This window comes from Zalophus californianus, chromosome 1, assembly GCF_009762305.2.
Source record: "Zalophus californianus isolate mZalCal1 chromosome 1, mZalCal1.pri.v2, whole genome shotgun sequence".
NCBI classification, from domain to species: Eukaryota; Metazoa; Chordata; class Mammalia; order Carnivora; family Otariidae; genus Zalophus; species Zalophus californianus.
This window is the reverse complement of record NC_045595.1, coordinates 176,918,056-176,938,666: the sequence shown is the minus strand read 5'-3', so window position 1 is coordinate 176,938,666 and position 20,611 is coordinate 176,918,056. Positions and strand designations below refer to the sequence as shown.

Here is a 20,611-nt window from a genome sequence, read left to right as displayed (position 1 = left end):
CATCCCCTGTCACCACAGAACTCACTGAGGATACTTTAGATGTACATACATAGTCATACCACTATTTATACTGTGCTATACCATGCTTGTTTCACCAGCAATATTATCTTGGAAAACCTTTTATTCCATGTCAGTACATGCACATGAACCCTTCTGGAAGGATGTAGAATATTTATTCTACCCTGCAGTGTAAATTACCCCATTCTCTATAGATGTACATCATTTGGATACACACATGTGTACAAATATACTTGTTACTTATATGAACATTTTGATACATAAGACAATTTCCTGAAAATATGTTTATATAATTGCTAAACCTCAGCATATATGTACACTTACATTTGCATATTTCGTTGTGAGTGCTAAATGTTTCAGCAAGTTTGTACATATATTCATATCATTTTTCATTACTTATTATAGATTAAAAGTATCTAATTCAATTTGCATTTCCTTTCATATTAGTGAAGGTAAACATTCTGTGATTATGGCATTTCTTCCTCTGTGTTTTATCTTTGGCCAATTTTCTGTGCATTTAAGAGAGCAATTTCCTCATTAGTTTCTAAGTGCTTTTTGTATAGTAGGTACATAAAGATTATTTTTCTCATATTTTACAAATATTTCAGTCAGTTCGATGAGCACTAAGCATCTTCATAGTACTTCAGTGTTGGACAATAATTCTTTTTAAAGTCATCACAAACAAAATGTACTCTTGAACCAGGCCAAAGATTAAATTTATTATGACACTTGAATTACAATTACCTTCTTATCATTACAACCCTTGCACACTAAAACAATGGTAAGAGATACTTAACTATGGCAGTGAAATAATTTATTAGCAGAGGGATGTCTTTCTGTGTATAAAGATGTTTTCTCGAGGCACATTTAGAAGTGACTTAAAAATTTCCGTGTAGTAGTACTGTCAGAAACAATGAGGTGAAAACTGTCCAAACAGGCCAAAATATCTTTAAATTCAGATTCAAAAGACGAGTAGAAATGGAAAACCCACGGAACCTCGTAGACCATAATTTACTGTGTTTTTGTCAGAAGCACAGCACCTGCACACCTGAGGCAACCATTGCAGGTGGCAAGCGGGTCAGTGGCCAGGTGTTTCCCGCTGCTCCTGTTCTCCCAGCCCCAGACAGCAAGCTCCCCTGGCAGCCTGCCTGCCCTCTCACCGCCTTCCTCCCTCCGAAACCACAAACCCTCCTGTGTGTACAATAGCCATCCATTGCCTTTGGCCACGTCCACTTCCTCAGACGTGTGCAGGTTAAAATGGCCAGCTAGCAAGGGAAACTGGCAAGTACTCAAACCCTCAGGATACGGAGTTACAAATCTGAACCAGTCATTTAACAATGGACTTTGTGGACAAATATAAAATACAAATAACAAGAGTTGGGTAGTTTTGGATCATAGTGGCAATTTGCTGTGCTCAAAATTTGAATATCAATTCGATTACCCCTTAGGTGAGAGAAACTGGGGACCAGGAGGTAGGGTATGTAATATAGACACTGCTCACCAATTCCAAAAGCAGATATAGACAACAAAACAAAACTTTGAAGACAGAGACAAAGAATAAAGGAAAGGGGGAGTGGGGAAGAGTGAAATGAAATACGCTCAGTAATTTCTTCTACAGACTTTCTCCCAGAACTAGAGAGGAGCAAGACCAAAAAATGCTTGGATCACTTATTGTAACTGAAACCACAAGTTATAATACTCTCAAGAGATTCTAACTATCCAGACATCTGTTGGATAACAAATGCAGCCAAACATGCATCTTTAAAGAGGTTTCTAGGTTATGCAGTGACAGCTTTATGATCCAGAAAATAGATAATCCAACCAGAGGAAGAGCTAATCTGGATTCATTGCTTACCCATAAAAAACATAATTAGGGACACAACACCAACATAGGAAACACCGTACCTAGGAGGATGAGTTATTTAAAGTCTCCAAATTTTTTAAAAATTACTTCAAAACTGCAGAAATACAAATGCATTTTTCTACCCATTTGATTTAAGGAACCAATCTCTCCATTAGAGTAAAACATATTGGAAAATACTTGGTAAGAATGAGATATGTTGCATATCAATCAATTCTACATTGACGTCAGTAATTTCTCATCTTACCTATATGTGATATAAACACAAGCTTGTTCTGACATTTTCCAGAAGAGATTGTCCAATCCAAGCAAACATAAACAAGGCCTCAAAGATTCTGAAGATGCCGAGTATCACCTGACACTGCTCAAGCAAAGCAACCATGAAAATAAGCATTATAACACATGCTTATAGTTGACAAAAATTATGAAGGTAAATACACAGTATATCAGGCTGTATGCAAACAAAGAATGGCATATTTTGCCCCTAGCAGTCTCTCATAAGACTTTTTTTGGTCATCTTTTTCCCAAGGAATTCACAACATGTTGGCCACAGACAACTGTTTGTGAAATCTTATATTGTTGATAAACAGAACAATAAGAGAAGAGTTAGTCTCAAAGGGAATAAAAAGAATCTGTAAATTCTGCAGGCCATATAGAATTTTTGTATATAATCTTTGCACCGTATTTGAAAACTGATGTGAATCTGTCTGGGAATTAGAGTCTGAAACAGATTTCTTCATTCGAGCTGTTTCTTTTAGATGTATCCCTACATGTGATATGATATGAGCAAAGCGTTACTTGAAAAGATAATTTGTGAATATAAAACACACTGACCCTGAAACAGGACTTTTAATGCTTTGAGTGGTTCTCCATTCAGAGTCACACTAGAATATCCTGGGAGTTTTTTTTTTTTTTTTTCAACCTCTACATCTCCCCTCTCAGACGAACACATACGTTTCTCTCGGGAAGACATGGTGTAGTTTGAAAAAGTACCCCACTCCCAACCATAACTAGTTGATGAGGTCTCCATTAAGAAAACAGTCAAAAGATGATGGCATTGCCTAGTTTTGCTTTCAGTTCTGAGGAAAATATTTCAGAAAGCAAGAGATACTACCCAATTTATATAGCAATAAATAGAAACTTGTTTACAAAATTAATACTGCAGTGGAAAAATGAATCAGTTTTTAGTTCACAACTTTTAAAGATTAGCATGTATTAATGGAGTTAGGTGAGTCTAATTATATGTAGTCTAATTGCCTCATTCTGCACCTAAAATTTCCTTTGATCTTTCTGAGTGATGAGAACAAATATCTCAACAATACTTAAATCCAAGGGGATAGGATCAATTCTTTAGTACCCTCTCATTCCACAAGGCAGAGTGTTATAGACAGGAAAACAAAAAAACTTGTTTAAAAATGTCTTGAAGATGCACATCCTGATACTCTTTCAAATCCTTTTCTTTTTGATTCTTTATTATACTTCTCCCCCTGTCTGCCCAACCAATACAAAAGCACCCACTTTTCACTGTATGGCCTATGCCAGCAAACAGCAGTATTGGGAAATTTGCCTGTAGCCAATATCAAAACTATTCTTTTAAAAAAAAAAAAGATTTTATTTATTTATTTTAGAGAGAGAGAGAAAGACAGAGAGAGAACAGGGGGAAGGGGCAGAGGGAGAGTGAGACAGAAACCCAAGCAGACCACACACTGAGCATGGAGCCTGAGGCAAGGCTCGATCACATGACCCCGAGATGAGACCTGGGCCAAAATCAAGAGCCCGATGCTCAATGGAGTGTGCACCCCAGGCACCCCATCTCACAGCTATTCTTCAAGAACAGAAGCAAATTAAGGTAGAGTCGGGAGTAACAGAGGCATTCAAGGCTTGCATCTCAATTATTCATGATGTCTCCCATCTCCAGTGTGAATTTCATTTTCTGCTTGAAATGCTATGTATTTAATAAGAATAATGAGAGCTTTAGTTCTCCCTCATGTGCACTATCTAGGAAACACAACCAGGTGCAGTAGTTCCAAGGAATCTCCCAGTTGCAAGAGAGTAAGAAGTATCATCTCCATTCTGCATCTAACGAAGAGGAGGAATGCACAGGTTATGAGACTTGCTCAACAAAATACAGCTAAGTGGTGATGTGGGTCTTGGACTTTATTTTTTGGTCCTCTGCTTTTCCCATACATACCTCTAGACACACATTTCTACCTGTCGGCAAAGATTAAAGTTCTTTGGACTGACCACCATTTTTATGAGTCCCTAAGTGACTGGAGGGGAGGGGTTAGTAAATTATTAATAAGATCAATCTTTCTCATCTCTTCTTGCCTCTTTCTCTTTTACACACACACACACACACACACACACACACACACACACACACTCACACACACACCATTATTTGTATTCTTATGCAAATGATCCTGAAACATTTGGAACCCTCTCAGAAGGCTCCTGCACTTGCTTCATAAAGTAGGAGGAGGATCTATGAGACAAATCCCCATGCTTTGGGCATTGTGACATTATGGCACCATTCAGTGGTGGAAGGCCTGGAAGACAGCATGGACAAGGTCTACATGGCTCTGGGAGAGCAGGGGAAATTCATTAAGGCTCCTCAGAATCCAGCCATGGATACTTGAAACTGACAGCAGTGCTCTGGAATGCATTTCTCTCTCTGATTCACCATCCAGTTACTTTTCATGCAGATCTCACTCTCTGGCTGGGATCTCCTGGCATTTTGCATGCATTTCAAAGATGGTTTCCATTACCCTTCTGGTCACAAAATTGTCATTCTGGACATGTGCCCTATACAACTAACACCATTCAGGAGTGTGTAAATATTTTAACATAACTTTGATGGCTTTTTTTTTTTCTCTCAGTGGGAAAGAGGATTATGACATATGCCAAAGAAAAAGAAAAAGGTTTGCAGAAAGTGTTAAGCAATTAGTTGTTAATTACTAGAGTCTTTATTGTTACCAAATCATAAACTCTAAAAAAGTCTAGAGAAAGTATAGTTCAAAAAACATCCTGACATATACATTTTTTTAAAATCTGCAACTATTGTTTTGTGACATCTTAACTATCTTAATTTAGATGATGTCCTCAAGGTAAGTATCCAGAAATCTGTAAATTTTTATTGAATAGCATAATTACCACTGAAAAATCACATAGTCTCAGGGCTGGCTTCCATATCATATGCCATTTAAAATGTCTACCTGCTGAAATCAAATGATTAGAAGTAAGCTTCTGTGTTTATCCTATTTTAAAACACGATTACAGCAAATTTCCTAAATTCCCTCATCACTTACAAAAATTACTAACACTGTCAGGAAAGGCTTCGATAAGTCCCTAACACCACAGCCTCCAGAATTCAGACAACTAATATATATGCTCCATGAGAAGGCGTGAAGAGAAAAGGAAAGAAACTGTTTTTAGTTGAGCACCAACCATATGTGTTACTTTGATGTCCTTTCTTCTCTAGAATAAAAACTACCTTAGTGCTTTAATAATTTATATAAATCATACTATCCTTTCAATTATTACTGTAGCTTTCTGATGATTTCTGTCCAAACTTACCACATTTCTCGCTCATTGTAAAGCCCAGAACTGGAGCATTATGAAATCAAACAAATACACAAGTGCACTGGGTTGGTAACTATTAGTTTCCTATGGTCTGTTTTTTGCAAATGTGTATGTTTAGAGAGAGAAATGATTTCCAAGAGGTCAATGGATATAAAGCTCAATGATTTGTATCCCTTTGATATCCCCAGTGAAATTCAAAAATTAGAAACATTTTACAAGGGGATGTTAAAATAGTTTAGCATGGTTATTTTTGAGAACTTTCATGCAATCACAATCTTTGTTGCCCAGGCTTGTCAGCTCCAGACCACTTACAAGAAAGCACAGGTCTTGAGATGTGATCTAGAGAGATGGCAAAGTTACAGGTTGAATGGAAAAGCAAGTGGCAACTTGATGTCCATCTCTCTTTCATGGAGAGAAACTGCCTCTCTATTTGCTGCTCTAGTTCACTAGCTACTTTCCATCCTGATTTCTATTTCCTGTGTTTGATAAAATAGAGATACAGATGTTTCTCCTCATGGACTGCAGCGTAAAGCATCCACATAGTATTGAACAAGACTGACCACCTGTTCTTAACAACTGAAGTCATTTGATTAGCCTATTTCAAAGGGGACACTATATAACAATTTTGAGCAATAATACCTTACATGGCTTTAAAATACAATTTTGCCTTTTGTGAATGAGGTCCCTTTCACAAAATATTCAGGTTAGAGGATTCAAATTAAATACATTTTGTAAAATGTAGTTTATAGGCCTTATACCATACAAAATTTCAAAAAAACATGTAGGTTGATTCTTTCATAACATTATCAGACACCAAGTGTCTGTGGAGAGAAAAAAATAGATAAAAAGGACATTTGATTATTCCTAACTTCCCCATTGGTGCTCAGTGCTCCGTATCCATTATCAAAATTTAAGTTCTCAAAGAATGTTGTCCAGACTTCTTAACAGAGTAATTCTATTCACCGGTTAATCAAGGCCATTATTATGAAAGTCCCTTCAGAAATAATTCCGTTTATGCCTTAACATCTGAGGGAATACTAGAAACGTAGTTTCTTGTACCTATGGAAAATTTCACAGCCTGTATCCAGCAAGTTATTTTAAGATCTAGTGGCTATTGTAGTTTTGCTTTTCTGCCTAACAAGGGTCAATGTCCCATCCCGTAATACATATTCTTGATTTCACTCAATAACTGAAGATATGCTCATTACTGAGAGATAAACCAGATACTGTTTAATATCCACCTATAATCATAGTTTGGGGCAGAATCATATAATAATTTCCTTATCAAATCTACTACTTATGCAAATGTATGGCTAATGCTTATATGACAAATTTTTTAAGAAGCCAGAAGATACATCAACATATATTAATTCCCTTTTAGATCCAGATTTCCCAAACCTGTGTTATAGTAGAGAATGTTGTTTTGTTTTGTTTTTAAAGATTTTATTTATTTATTCATGAGAGACAGAGAGAGAGAAAGAGAGGCAGAGGGAGAAGCAGGCTCCCAAGGAGCAGGGAGCCCAGTGCAGGACTCAATCCCAGGACCCTGGGATCATGACCTGAGCCGAAGGCAGACGCTTAACCATCTGAGCCACCCAGGCGCCCCTGTTTTGTTTTGTTTTCTAATGTTAGGCTACTTAATGTTTTCTAATGTTAGGCTACTTAATGTTCACAAAAAGAAACCATTTATGCATATTTTATGTTGAGTGATTATGGCATTCCTCAAAGTAAAAAAATAGATAAATAAATTTGTAACAAAATTGTAGCTAAAATAACACGAAAAATCCTAAGAAAAATAAATCTGTGGCTCTGCTGATGAAAACAATCTCAAGCCATGAGCAGCTTGTGTTTATAGAGAAGAAATCATACCACAAAGCATGACCCTTTTTCCTTTTGGTAAATTTAAATATAGTGATGAAGTGAAACTTATAAATAAAATCAACTTTGTATTTCAGTAAAAAGGCCTCATGAACAAATCTTTACTTGCAAAATTAATTCAAACTGGTTGGGATGAATTACATTGTATATTTTACATTAAGTAAATTATTGGCCATAACAAGAAATAAGAATGACAGCATTTCAGTGAAATGAATTGTATGGTTATGGCCACTGAAAGGTGAATACTAGAACAGAATTTACTTAATATCATTGTAAAATATCTTAGCATAATAGAGATAGATCTTATTTATATGTGCATATCTAATAATAAGATAAAATCAGGAAATATAGAAGTACATAAAATAAAAAGTGAAGTTCTCTCTCAACCCCATAATTTCACCCCTAGGTACATACCCAAAAGAATTGAGAGCATCAGTTCACAGAAATACCAGTACATGAGTGTTCATAACAGCATCATTAGTATTAGCCAGAAAGTAGGAACAAATCAAGGAATGGAAAAATAAAATGTGCTATATTCATACAATAGAATAGTATCTACTCCTAAAAAGGAATGAAGTTCTGATACATGCTACATGGATTAACCTAGAAAACACAGGCTAAGTGAAAGAAAGAAGATATAAAAGGCCACATACTGTATGACTACATTCATATGAAATGTCCAAAGTAGAAAAATCCATGGAGACAGAAAGTAGATTAATGGTTGCCAGGGCACAGGAAGAAGGAATATATATTGGGGATATATTTTATATTTCTAAGATATAAGGATTTCTTGTTGAGGTGATGGGAATGTTCTGGAATTAGTGGGGATGGCTGCACAACATCATGAACGTACTAAAACCACTGAATGGTACACTTTAAAATGGTAAAGCATACGATATGTAAAACATAGCTCATATGTATGTGTGTGTGTGTGTGTGTGTGTGTGTGTGTATACATATATATATATAAAGATTTACTTATTTATTTGAGAGAGAGAAAGAGCACGGTGGGCAGGGGCAGAGGGAGAGAATCCCAAGCAGACTCCATGCCCAGAGCAGAGCCCAATGGAGGGCTCGATCCCACAACCCTGAGATTATGACCCAAGCCAAAATTAAAAGTCAGAGGCTTAACTGACTGAGCCACCCTGGTACCCCTCAATAATATATTTTTTAAAGATTTAATTTAAGTAATCTCTACCCCCAACATGGGGCTCAAACTCACAATCCCAAGATCAACAGTCACAGGCTCCACCGACTGAGCCAGCCAGGTGCCCCATCAATAATATATTTTTAAAGCTACAAAAAGTAGGGGTCTGATCACCTTCCCTTGAAAGCTAAAATTTATAGAGTACCTATTATATGCAGAGCACATTGGTAAATGTTTTACTTCATTAATTCATTTAATCCTCAATACAACCCAATGAAGCATCTTTTAAAGATAAGGAATTTGAGGCACCAAGGGGGTTAAGTAATTTGCACAATGTCCTGCAGCTACTAAGTGATAGAGCAGGGCTTATAAAACCAGGCAGTCTGGCTTCAAAGCTCAGGCCACACACTAATTGCCAGGAGCAATGACCATTGCATTAAAAGTTGTGATATACGCTTCCAGATAATTTTTATTGAGGGAGTGCAGGCACACACATGCATATGTGTGGGTGTAGACAGATAAGAGTGATACATATGGAACTGTACTAGAGGCCAGCAAACTCTAGCCCACAGGCCAAATCATGCTCACTTTTGTTTATATATAGCCCATGAGCTAAGAGTAGAAGGATGGGATTTATATTTTTACATGACTGAGAAAGAAGGGAATACAAAAAGAAGAGTAGCATTTCATGACACATGAAAAGCATTTCATGATAAATAAAATTCAAATCTCAGTGTCCATCAGTGAAGTTTTATTGGGACACAGACATCTTCATTTATCTAAGTTTTGTCTGTGGCCATAAACACTACTCTATAAAAGCAGAGTTGAATAGTGGCAACAGAGATAGTGATCCTGCAAAGCACTGAATATTTCTATCAGGCCCTTTATAGAAAACGTTTGCTGACTCTTGGATTATACCATACATGATACTCTAAAACTTTCTTTGTCACTAAGCATTATATCATTTTGAACCTTCCAGATTTCCTTAATTTCTTTACATGGCTGCGAAAAAAATGCACCTAAAATTATTAAACCTTTCCCCTACTGATGAAAATGTCATATCCTTCACCAAAATGCTCTCAACATGGTTGGATTAATTTATTTGCCTCTTAATGGAATGTGAAAATGACCTACATTTTGGTGGCCTTGGTATCTCCACGTCTAGCAGTTTCAGACCTGTATCACCTGAATACAAGCTCTTCCCTCCACTGTTCAGTAGCCACCAGTGTTGATGCTGAGTCCTGAGCTAAGCCACTGTTTTGGGACTACCTGGTCTGTCAACTTTGCATAGCCTGTATACAGAGGAACCCAGCTCACATTCTTTTCAACTATCCTACCTTCCTGGCTTGAGCATATGACACAGAAACTTCTGTTCTTTTAAAGTAGTTAGAAAAGTGGAAGGGTAGCTACTATTTTTAGTTCCCTACAGTGGATACTGCGGTGGGCCATCAGATCCCTCCCCATTACATGTTGAGACTTGGGAATTGCCTCAGCGGAATAAAGTCACCTTGCCTGATGTCAAGTCCCCTTTCCAGAGAAACACATCCAGTAACTGATCAATGCAGGTGTATAAAAGCCCATCCACCGCGACCTAAAGTAGGACAATTAAAAAGTACCACCCCAACTCCAGAGCTCCTTATAGAATCCACTAAGGCTCAGTTGAACATAATCATAGTGAGACTTCTCTTGCCCAATTCTCTCATTGCGCAAAGATGTTTCCCTGAGAACTCTACCCCATAAATTGTCTACAATCAAATCTGCATCTTAGAGTCTGTTTCCCGGGGGAAACTGACCTAAAACACTCCTCTCTAACTCTTCCCAGAGAAAGAGAGATGTGACATTTGATAGGACTTCTGAGTTTAGGAGAAGAAAAGGAATACATATGGCTCGGCCCCTCCCCCAGTCTCTCTTTTGGGCCAGCACCCATGCAGAGAGGTGCACGCTCCTCCTGCCTCTGTCCTTTGCAAAGTAGGCACACCAGGTTCATGCCTCAGACCGTGCTTTTTAAGGCAAATCTGGGCAACCATCAATCTCTTTTCACAGTAATGAGGCTTTAAACTATGTGACAAGGAAGAGGTCTAAGGAAATCTTCTCTGAAGGCTAGATTTCTTCTAGGGTTGAATCTCCCAGAATCTAACCTTAGGGGAAGATACTAGAAGTCCAATTGTGGGAGTAAACCGAATCGAGGATCTCCAATTCAGCCTGATCAATGATTATGCCAATGATGTGAGCTTTATCTGCTTTATTCCTTGAGTCTTTGTTTTCTCAGTTGGATCAAAACTACGGGACAGAGGTGAATCTATCATCATCCTAAACCACACTGACAAAGAGTAGCACTATGTATTTCCAATAGGTAAACCTTCATTCCTTATTATCAACAGTCTAATTTAATAGGCTTAATAGTCAAATTTACCTATATTTACAGGGAGATGGTACCCCAGCAACTTCTTAGATTTGGGGTAGGTTTTAGTTCAAATCCAACTTGGGCATTTTAGATTTAAAAAGTAGTTTTCAAATAGGAAAACTGAGCTTTGTTTCCTTCTTGTTAATGAATCTAGGTACATCCAGCGCAGATTTAGTTTAAGAATTAAAAGCAATAATATAAATAAAGTGCCTCTGGCAATACCTGATATGTAGGTACTCAATAAATGTTAATTCACAGCTCAGTGAGTATTAAGAACTACTTATATTAGACCCACATGGGTCCACTGCAGGTTTTTCAAAAAGAACAAAAATCCTCTCTCCTCCACTTCCAAAAAGCAGGATGCCTTTTCTTCCTGAGAAGATTATTTCAAGTCAAAATTCTGAACTATGAGTAGGTGAATAAAGCTCCCACCAAAAACAAGAAGGAGTGCAAAAATAGGTAGCAGATGACAGAGAAGTAGATGCAGAGAGCAACAGGCAGTCATGTCCCTTTTCCCCTTTACGTTACGGAAAGCACAGTATATAGACCGAATGTCTGTGACCCTCCCAAAGTTCATATGTTAAATGTTAACCTCCAAAGTGATGGTATGAGGAGGCAGGACGTGCTTAAGGAAGTGATTAGGTCATGAAAGCAGAGCCTTCTTCAGTGGGATTAGTGCCCTTATAAAAGAGAGCCCAGAGAATTCCCTTGTCTCTTCCACCAGCTGAGGACACACTGAGAAGACAGTGTCCATGAAGCAGCAAGTTGACCCTCACCAGACCCTGAATGTGTCGGCACCTTGCTCTCGGACTTTCCAGCCTCCAGCACTGTGAGAACTAAATGTGTGTCGTTTAAGCCACCCAGGGTATGGTATTCTGTTATATTAGCCCTGACTGACTAAGAAAGGAGAGAATATTTCCTAAGCCTGCTAAGAGCGCTGTTAGCTCTGGCCACACAGGTACCCCAGAAGTGAGATAGGGAAGAGCTTCCAAAGACTGGCCACCCGTGATGGCAGGTACCAAACTGGGACTCTAATCCCATCCGGTCCCAGGCATCAAACCACGTAAGAACTGCCTTCATCATGCGTAGTATGTGGCAAAGAAAGGAAGTGTGTAGTGATTAGCCCCATCATGTTCTCTTCTCGTAGAGAGAGAGAATCAAGTACCCCGATAGTTTGTTTAGAAAAGCAGCTTAAACCCAGGGACTTAATAAGATGCTGAAACGGGTGAGTTTAAACAAAAAGCAATACTGGGAAGCTCAGCGGAGAACCAATTACCCAAAATAAGAATGTTCACTTATGTCAGGGTGAATGCAACTAATGATTACTCTGGGGAGTCGTCTACTATGAACGAGCATTCAGGTGAAAGACCTTGCACACTAAGAATAAAACTAAGGAAAACTAGAAAAATTAAGAAAAGAATGAGCTTCTTTAAACTTCTGGGAAGAAAACCCTAATATGTCACAAAGTATTCCAGGAAAAGAACCTGGGATTGGAGGTGGAGGTGGGTGACTTTGGCATGTAAACTCTGGGGATGTAATCAATGACTTGATTTGTATTTGAGACTCTGATGCCTCTGATTTTTGTGAACTCAAACCATTAATACTATTAACATGAGTAGTCTGATCTAAAAACCAAGATCAAACATTTAACACCATGACCTTCAGAACTAGTGAATTCCAGAGAGGAGCCGAATGCTCTGTGAAGAAACATTTACCCTACCAATTTTATCAAAATCTGTTGAATACAAACTTTAGAGTAGTCTTTTAAGTCTCATGTCATTTAAAACAGAGAGAGAGAGAAAGAGAGGGAGGGGGAGAAGGTAAAGGAAGGGAAGGGGAAGGGAAGGAAGACAAGGGAAATCTATTCCTTTAAAATATGTTCCTTAATTCTTTTCCAAAAGACCATGATTATATTCCATGGGTTATATTCCAGAAAGAAGTTTTATAAATCCTAAGTAAGACCTGACAAAAGGAGAGAAGGTAAAATTCCCGAAGCACACTACTTCTGAATTCTATTCGGCGCTATACATGGTATAGAGCACAGGGACAGGGGAGATTTAAAGAATGTGTTTAATTCTTTGTAAACATGAGGTGGTAGAGATTCCCATTCAAAGGGACAGATTACTAGTTTAAGAAATGGGAGAAAAGTTCTGACACCTTCCTCAAGCTAGTCACCCATTTTCTGTAGGAGTGCCGGAATTATTGCAAAGTGCTTAGTTCTATAAACGTATTGTCAACGCTAAGTTTTACATAGAAAAGAACAAATATTTCAAAGTATTTAAAAACATCCTCCGCATTTTTATATGTATGTCTTTACTCTTCCTTCTTTTTACGGAAAGGAGGAAATTTCCCAGCTCACCTGTTTCAAACCCCACACTTGGCACTAAGTCCACGGTTCCATGAAAGGCTCCGGCCCACGCTGAGGTAGCAGTGGTGACTGTAGTCGGATCTGTCTTTGTGATGTCACACTGGGGAGCAGGTATCCTGGCCGTGCGCACTGACGGCATCAGCAGGGGCCCGTAGGATGGATCCAGGGCAGAGCCAGCAGAAGGGTGGTGGTGGTGGTGATGATGGCGGTGGTGCATGTGGGCATGGGGGTGGTGGTGCCGCATGTACACGTCATGCATGTGGCTGTAGGATGGGCTCACCTGAGATGCCAAAGGGTAGTGCCAGGACTCGGATGCGGGAGGGGGAGGGGCCGGGCCAGTCTGATGCAGTCCATGTCCCGGCCAGGGGCTGGGGTCGGCTCCGGGAAAGGTGCCAGGGGGTGCAGTGACCTGGAAGTCAGGATGAACACCCCCCAAGCAGGGTGCAGATGGGGGCTGGTAAGAGCTGGTCCAAAAGGAAGTCGGGAAACTACTCCGCTGGCTTGAGAGAGCTGAGCTGTCTGAGAAGACAGAAAAATTATTTACATAAGATTCAGTTCTAGGATGGACTTGCCTCTACTTGTCCCATATTTTACAAGCAGGCTAATTAGTATGCACTCTTTCCTCCCCAGAGGTAAATGGATTCCAGGTAAGTCTTTGAGATCCCATACCAAGGCAATGCACATGGTTCAAGGTGCTGAATGAGTGCCCACCCCCACCCCCGACCCCTCGTTCGCTTAGCTTATGCAGTCACAGTCTAGGCTGAGGTTTGCCAAGTCTGAGATTGAAAAGCTTCATTTCCTGCTGGGTGGCTTGCTGCCATCAGGTCTGAGCAGAGGTCACAGGTACATACATCACAGGTAAAGAAAGCTTATGCCCTAGATGTGAGTCAGGTAGGTTGGAAATGCTGATGTTTATCAAACTTCTTATAAATGCAAATGCAATTTTCATTCAAACAAAATTTTAATGCTGAAAGTAATAAATGGAAATATGATCACAGTGAATTATGCTCATCAACACTCACTTCCCATCAAGAAGAGTATAGCTCAAGCTTATATATATATATATATATTTTTTTTTTTTTTTCTGTAGAGGTCTGGGAGTCTCTGGACTGAGAATAAAAGTGTTGATATTTAGTAACAGTGACAAAATGCCCAATCTTAGTCCAGGGACTTTTCATGGATGACCTTATTGGATCCTCATGCCGACTCAGGTAGTTATTGTTATTACCCCCATTCTAGAGATATGGAAATTGAGGCAGGGAAAAAGCCCAAGATTTCACAGCTGGCAAGTGGGAGATGGGGCTTTGAAAGCAGGTAGCCTGCCTCAGTGGCTGGCACTCTTCATATCTGTGCCACAAGAGGGCACAATTGCAACCATGACAAGAACATCTAGAACTCGAGGGGGATTCTGTGGAGATCATGAGTGGGGGACATTCAAGTAGGGGTAATAGGTGTGAGGAGGGGTTAGGCGGAAGGGTAATATAAAAGAAATAACACTTAGAGATAGATAAATAAAGAGGGAAACCAGCCCCCCAACTCTTGTGTTCAGTTAAATTTCTCCACTCAATCATCATAACACATTTACAGATGACTTACTATGTGCCAAGGATAGGGAGGTCAGGGATGACCAAAGGCATCACAGTCTAGCAGGGGACAGATAAATAAGTAAACATGTGCAATGTGACCTGGTAGGGGCTCCCATAAGGGGAAGCACAGAGAGAGGGCACAGAAGGAGCCTAAGAAAAAAATAAATTACAAGAGTTGGGTAGGGCTAGCCTTGTGAAGAGGTTGGGAAGAGTGGTGTAGGCAAATAAAAAAAGTATGTGAAAAAGGCCAAAAATTACACACACACGCACACACACACACACACACACACAAAGTAGCATATGAGGAACAAAAAAGAATTATGTGGGCAGAAGGTGGCAAAAAATTAGACTAAAAACTCAGACTGGGTCCAAGGAAGACCGAAATGGGCCTGGCCAGCCATGTAATGAATGTGGGCACTGTCCTAAGGAGGTGCCACTGAGCTTTGAAGAGTTTTAATCTAGGGAATGATATAGTCAGATCTGTGACTGGAAAGATCCACAACTCCAGCTATGGCCTGTGTGTACTGTGGGCTATAAAAGAGCAAGCTCAGGACTGGGAGTCTAGAGAGCTCAACTAGAGAGCTAGCACCTGCCAATTACCTTCTCTGATTCCATGACCTCAAATGGATCTGTTGATCTCCCTATGGCTCAGTTTCTACCATATGAGGTATCTGAATTAAAATTCCAAATATTTTCTGACTCTATATTTCTATCATTCTGTGAAGTGGCCTATGATGTCTATCTATAGATGAAGATAAGGTTGCTTAGCCCATGAGTCATGCATGGATAATAAGATACTATTTTCATACAGGGGAACCTAGCTAGATCTTTTCATTGAATGAAGAATATCCCAAGAAGTACTCGGAAATAAAAGTATTCAGAAATCTGACAGATCTATGTTCTCACTTCATAAATTTCCAGGACATAGTTTTCTTACCACAGAGGAAAGCTTCTGTAACTTGAACCAGCCACCATATATGTAATTTGACTAACATAATTAGGATATCACCATGGTCAAATGTTTCCTTTCTCCAGCTTCCCAGACGACTGCTGCGCCAGTACTGCAGACCCTCCCCCTCCTCCCTGTCAGCCCTACACCAAGGCTACCATCATTCACCCCATTCATTCTGCGGACAGACAGCCATTTGGTGTCTCACATTCAAGTCTGTACCCCACAGAATATCCAAGGTTCTCAAACCCCTTGGGGAAATAAAAAAAATAATGATATTCTCCAAGAGGCAAAGGATGGAAGCGCACATTGTTCTTCAAGTCTTCAAACAGTCCGGGCAAACTGTTAATTGAATGACTTTGCTTTGTCACCATCACATCTCTCAGAAAATAACACTTAAAGTCAAACTTACTGGCATTGGGGCCAGTCTGTTTTATTTCAGAATTGTATCCCTTAACATATGAAAAGTGGCTGCTAATGACCTGCAAAGAAAGTTGTGTAAGCCCTGAGAAGAAAATTCAATTTGCCTTAAATGGTGGCCATTTGTAGAATATTCTGTCACACCCACAATGATAGCTGTCAATATTAAAACCCATGCAAAAGTTTACAGAGCCTCCTTATATGGTGCAGCTTTGCCACCCTGAATCTGTCACTTTGCTGCCACAGATTCAATCTTTGGTACCAAACCCTTCATTCTGCTCATAACTTTCCTCTCCTGAAGGGGCCAGAATCCTGTTATAAAAACTGCTAAGCCCAACCCACAGGTGCGAGCCAGAGATACCGAGTTCCCCTTATTAAAATTCCCCATTAAAATGTCAAAACTAGAGAGTCTATATCATTTTCCCGGATGCTTTCTTTTTACTTCCTTTCATTTATACATACTTGGACCCAATTTTATTTTATAGATGCTTAGGCATTTGGATATGCATGCACAAATGTGAATAATGAACAAATTCCTTACCCAAAATATTACCCTATTTATGAATTATTGTATTGTAATTAGTGAACACACTGTCAATGAAAGTGGAAATCTATTTTTAAAAACGTGCTCCATAAAGGCTGAACAAAGCTTTAAAATGCCCCAGGGAAAAATAAAATTAGAAGCAACTTAATATTTTCCCAGTCCCTATGTCTCCTGAGATTAATATAAAGTCTGCAGAGATCTATGCAGCCCTTTTCAAAGACAATGTTGCATTTTACAAGTAAATGAAACAATGTTGAAGAGAAAATATGTTTAGGGACCGTCTACACTTTAAAACCACTATTTGGTATCTTGGTTGTTAAAAAAAAAAAATCTTAATACAAAGAAACAGATGATATACTTTGTTTCATGCCTGGGAATCAGTGTGCTTATTTCATATGTATGTAAATTTTTTTCATTACATGACTCTTTGCTTACGAGTACTTAATCACAGCCACATTTGTTTGATGAAAAAGCATATGAAAAACTTGTGCACAAGCTATTTCCATGCAATATTACTTTTCTGGTTAGTGGAGACAATTCAGAACTGTCAGATGTTAATACTCCATGGTGACTTTGGACTCAATGATACTTAATATTCAGATGATGTCAGCCAACACTGACACTATGACACATACAAAAAATCTAAATACACTTTGGTTCAATTTGCATTTGGGAATTAAAAAATGTTACACACACACACACACACACACACACACATCCTTATTTCTAAAAAACAAAAATGACAAAATTGTTATGTTGCCTAATACAATCCACCCAAGGCATACTCAGTAATCTCGCTGTGTGAATTATACAGAAATATACTTTAAAGACACAGAAGAGTTTAACGTGGAACATCAAGTTAGTCTTTCAATTTCATAATAGATGGGATACTTTTTGTATTAGCTCTAAATATTTCTGAAAAAAAAAAGAAAAAAAAACCTCTAAGGGTAAACAATTCAAGCCAGAGAAAATTTAACATTTAATTTCAAAAATTAAACACTTTACTAGTTAATTTTGAAAAAAAATAAAAGCTATATTAAAAGGAAAATGGTACAATAGAATGTTGTAAAATCTCTATCTTCAGTCATCTTTAAAATCTCCAGGAAACATATTCTTAGAATAATGATACAACACGTCAACATTAAAAAATAACATTTGCCTTTTTATTAACTTAAGTGAAAAAAAAATGCAACTCAACTCTTAACCCAAAGGGTCCTTACTGTGATTTAATTCCCATCCTCTTATTCTGTTTCCCATGAAAACGAATTGTTGGGTCAGAGGTGAAAGGCTACGTTTCCAATGTTTTCTGTCACCTAGGAATCAGGCATTACCATCATATCCAAAGTTTGTCCTCTAGTTACTTTGTTCTAGAGTTGCTCACAATGGACACTGTGACTAAAATGGGAGTTTCAAGGAGGCAGGATGATGACAGAAGTCAGGCCTCAGTTTCCTTCCATGTGTTTGTCCTGAACTTGCCAGCAGCGGCAGCGAGGACCTCCAGTGCCTCCTGGGGATACAGCACAGCTGTGCTTCCCAGTCTCACCCAGCTCTCGCGCCGGGCCCTCCCGCCCTTTCTCCTCTTTTATTGTTTCAGGTTAGTGCTCATTTTGAGAGGTCTTTGCAATGAGGATGAGTTGCTCTAAGCAGACACTATATAAATAAATCAAGCAATAATTACTTATTTTGTAACAACAACAAAATATCAAGTTCACCATTCAGCAAGGTTTTTCAGTTAGTGATATTTTGATTTTGGTAAAGCTCAACTGCTCCACTTCCCTACACACACGTGCACACACACACACACACACACACACACACACGCACTTTTTGTAATAACACTTGGGCACTGAAATCAATGCATAGACCTATTTGAAGCCAATGTTTCTATTTGAAGCCAATGTTTCTATAAGAGGGCAATCAGATTCATTACTTTTTCTCAACTGAGAAGCCCTATTCAATACCTGTAGGAATATATACTGGGACAAGAGGTAATTGATGTGATATTGTGCCAAATAAAGTACAAATATTTCCTATCAATTGTTTGCCTAAAAGCTGCCAAACACCTAAAGAGGACTTTCCTAACTCCACCAAGACACACACTTAAAGTATGACCACTATTCCATCATTAGCTGACACACTATCTTTGTCCAAAGATTTACTGGGGAAATATATTCTGCAATCAAACATAACTCAGTTTTAAATCCCTTTGTAACACTGTAGCACTTGTGTAGCCTGTAAAAACTTCATGCCATAAATTAGACCCTTTATTTAATACAGCTGGTTAGCAGCTCCTGCATAAAGTATCACTGCCATGGCCATCAACATTGTCAATATCATTGAGTAGCTACTTTGTCCAAGACACTGTGGTTTTGCCAGATATACAAACTTCCAGAAAACAAAGTTTCTGGATAAAAACCCAAGGTTGGTTTTCTATGTGCCAAATGAGTGGAAACTTATTTAAGGAAGAGAGAGAAGGCATGTAGCTGATCATTTAGCACCTTGCATAAAGCCCTGTGCCACAAATCATTCATACACATTATCACAGAATCTTTACAATAACCCTGGGAAGTGTATATCAATAAACACGTATTATAGTTGAAGATGAGTTCAGAAAGATTTAAGCATTTAATCCAAGATCATGTTGTAGTCAGACATAGTAAGGCCCATATTGGAACCCTAAAATGAACAGAATCCAATGACTGCATTATCCAAATCTGCGTTACTTTGGCAATTATACAAAATTACCAGTAACTCTCTTCACCAGACATGGGAATCTCAATTTATTATACCTCTCTTAAGGATGTTATTTTCCAAAATTTTAATTACATTTTGGTAGATCTCCTTTCAACCACATCCAAGCTATGTGTGTTTATCAAAAATCGACTAATTCGCAACTATGGCAAAGTTTTATCACAAATGGAAAGTAAATAATACACTTGAAATCACAGAACTCTACAGAGAAAAGATCTTAACAGTCACTTAATTCAACCCCCTTATTTTATAAATAAGGAAACTATAACCAAAGATTTCACAGTTAATGCTCATATATTCTATATTGAGAACTTTTTTGTTTTCTCATCTGGGATAAATGAATGGTATGAACTTGATTCACCTAATTCAGTCACATCATTCAATTCATATTTATTCTTGATTTTCTAGACAGAAATGCATTATCTTGAGTATTAGGGAAAATGATGTGAGAAAACTAGATACGATATATGTAGTCTTAGTCAGAGAGGGAGAGATGAAAATTAAAGAGCCTGCTGCATTTGCCTGCATTACCCTGAGACACTAAATTGACAAAGTGCTAAAAGTCCTAGTCTCTACCTAGCACTCTGCTTTTCATTCTGCTCATGGCACTACTCTTGCTTCTCACTGAACACTCTAAGCTCAGTCCTTCCACAAGACCTTTGTACTTGGTGTCCCCGCTGCCTCAAATAACTTCCCCCTAGATGTCCATACGATGAGGAACACTCTTATTTCCTTCAGGTCTGTGGCCTCATGTAACAGACTCAGAGAGAGCATCTATCATCACCCAAAGTAAAACAACACCTAGCATTTCATTATTTAGTTTTTACCTGTCTCTTCCACTAAAAAGTTTCATGAATGTAGAGGTTTAGACTCTCAAGTTCACGGATATAGTCCCACTACCTAGAACATAGTGGGACCTTAATATTTGCTGCTTATGTCTATGAATGAAACAGGAGGTAGACTTGAAGGCCAAATTTCAGATAATCCCAAGAAAATTGTAATAATAGTTACTAAAACGTTACCATTATCTGTCCTTTCTACTCAGACACTGGACATCAGTCCAAAGATCTCTATTCAGTTGCACAGTTAAAGGGAAAAACGCTG

The 20,611-nt window shown here is 38.6% G+C and overlaps 1 protein-coding gene across 5 annotated transcripts in view; it reads right to left on the bottom strand.

The window, feature by feature from the left end:
* VGLL3 (vestigial like family member 3) overlaps window positions 1–20,611 on the bottom strand; it is a 54,676-nt gene that overhangs the window by 18,162 nt on the left and 15,903 nt on the right. For all 5 annotated transcript variants that reach the window (XM_027584035.2, XM_027584037.2, XM_027584036.2 and 2 more), the window contains exon 3: window positions 13,249–13,776. In XM_027584035.2, the coding sequence (XP_027439836.1) occupies window positions 13,249–13,776 (528 nt within the window). The remainder of the gene's footprint in view (window positions 1–13,248; window positions 13,777–20,611) is intronic.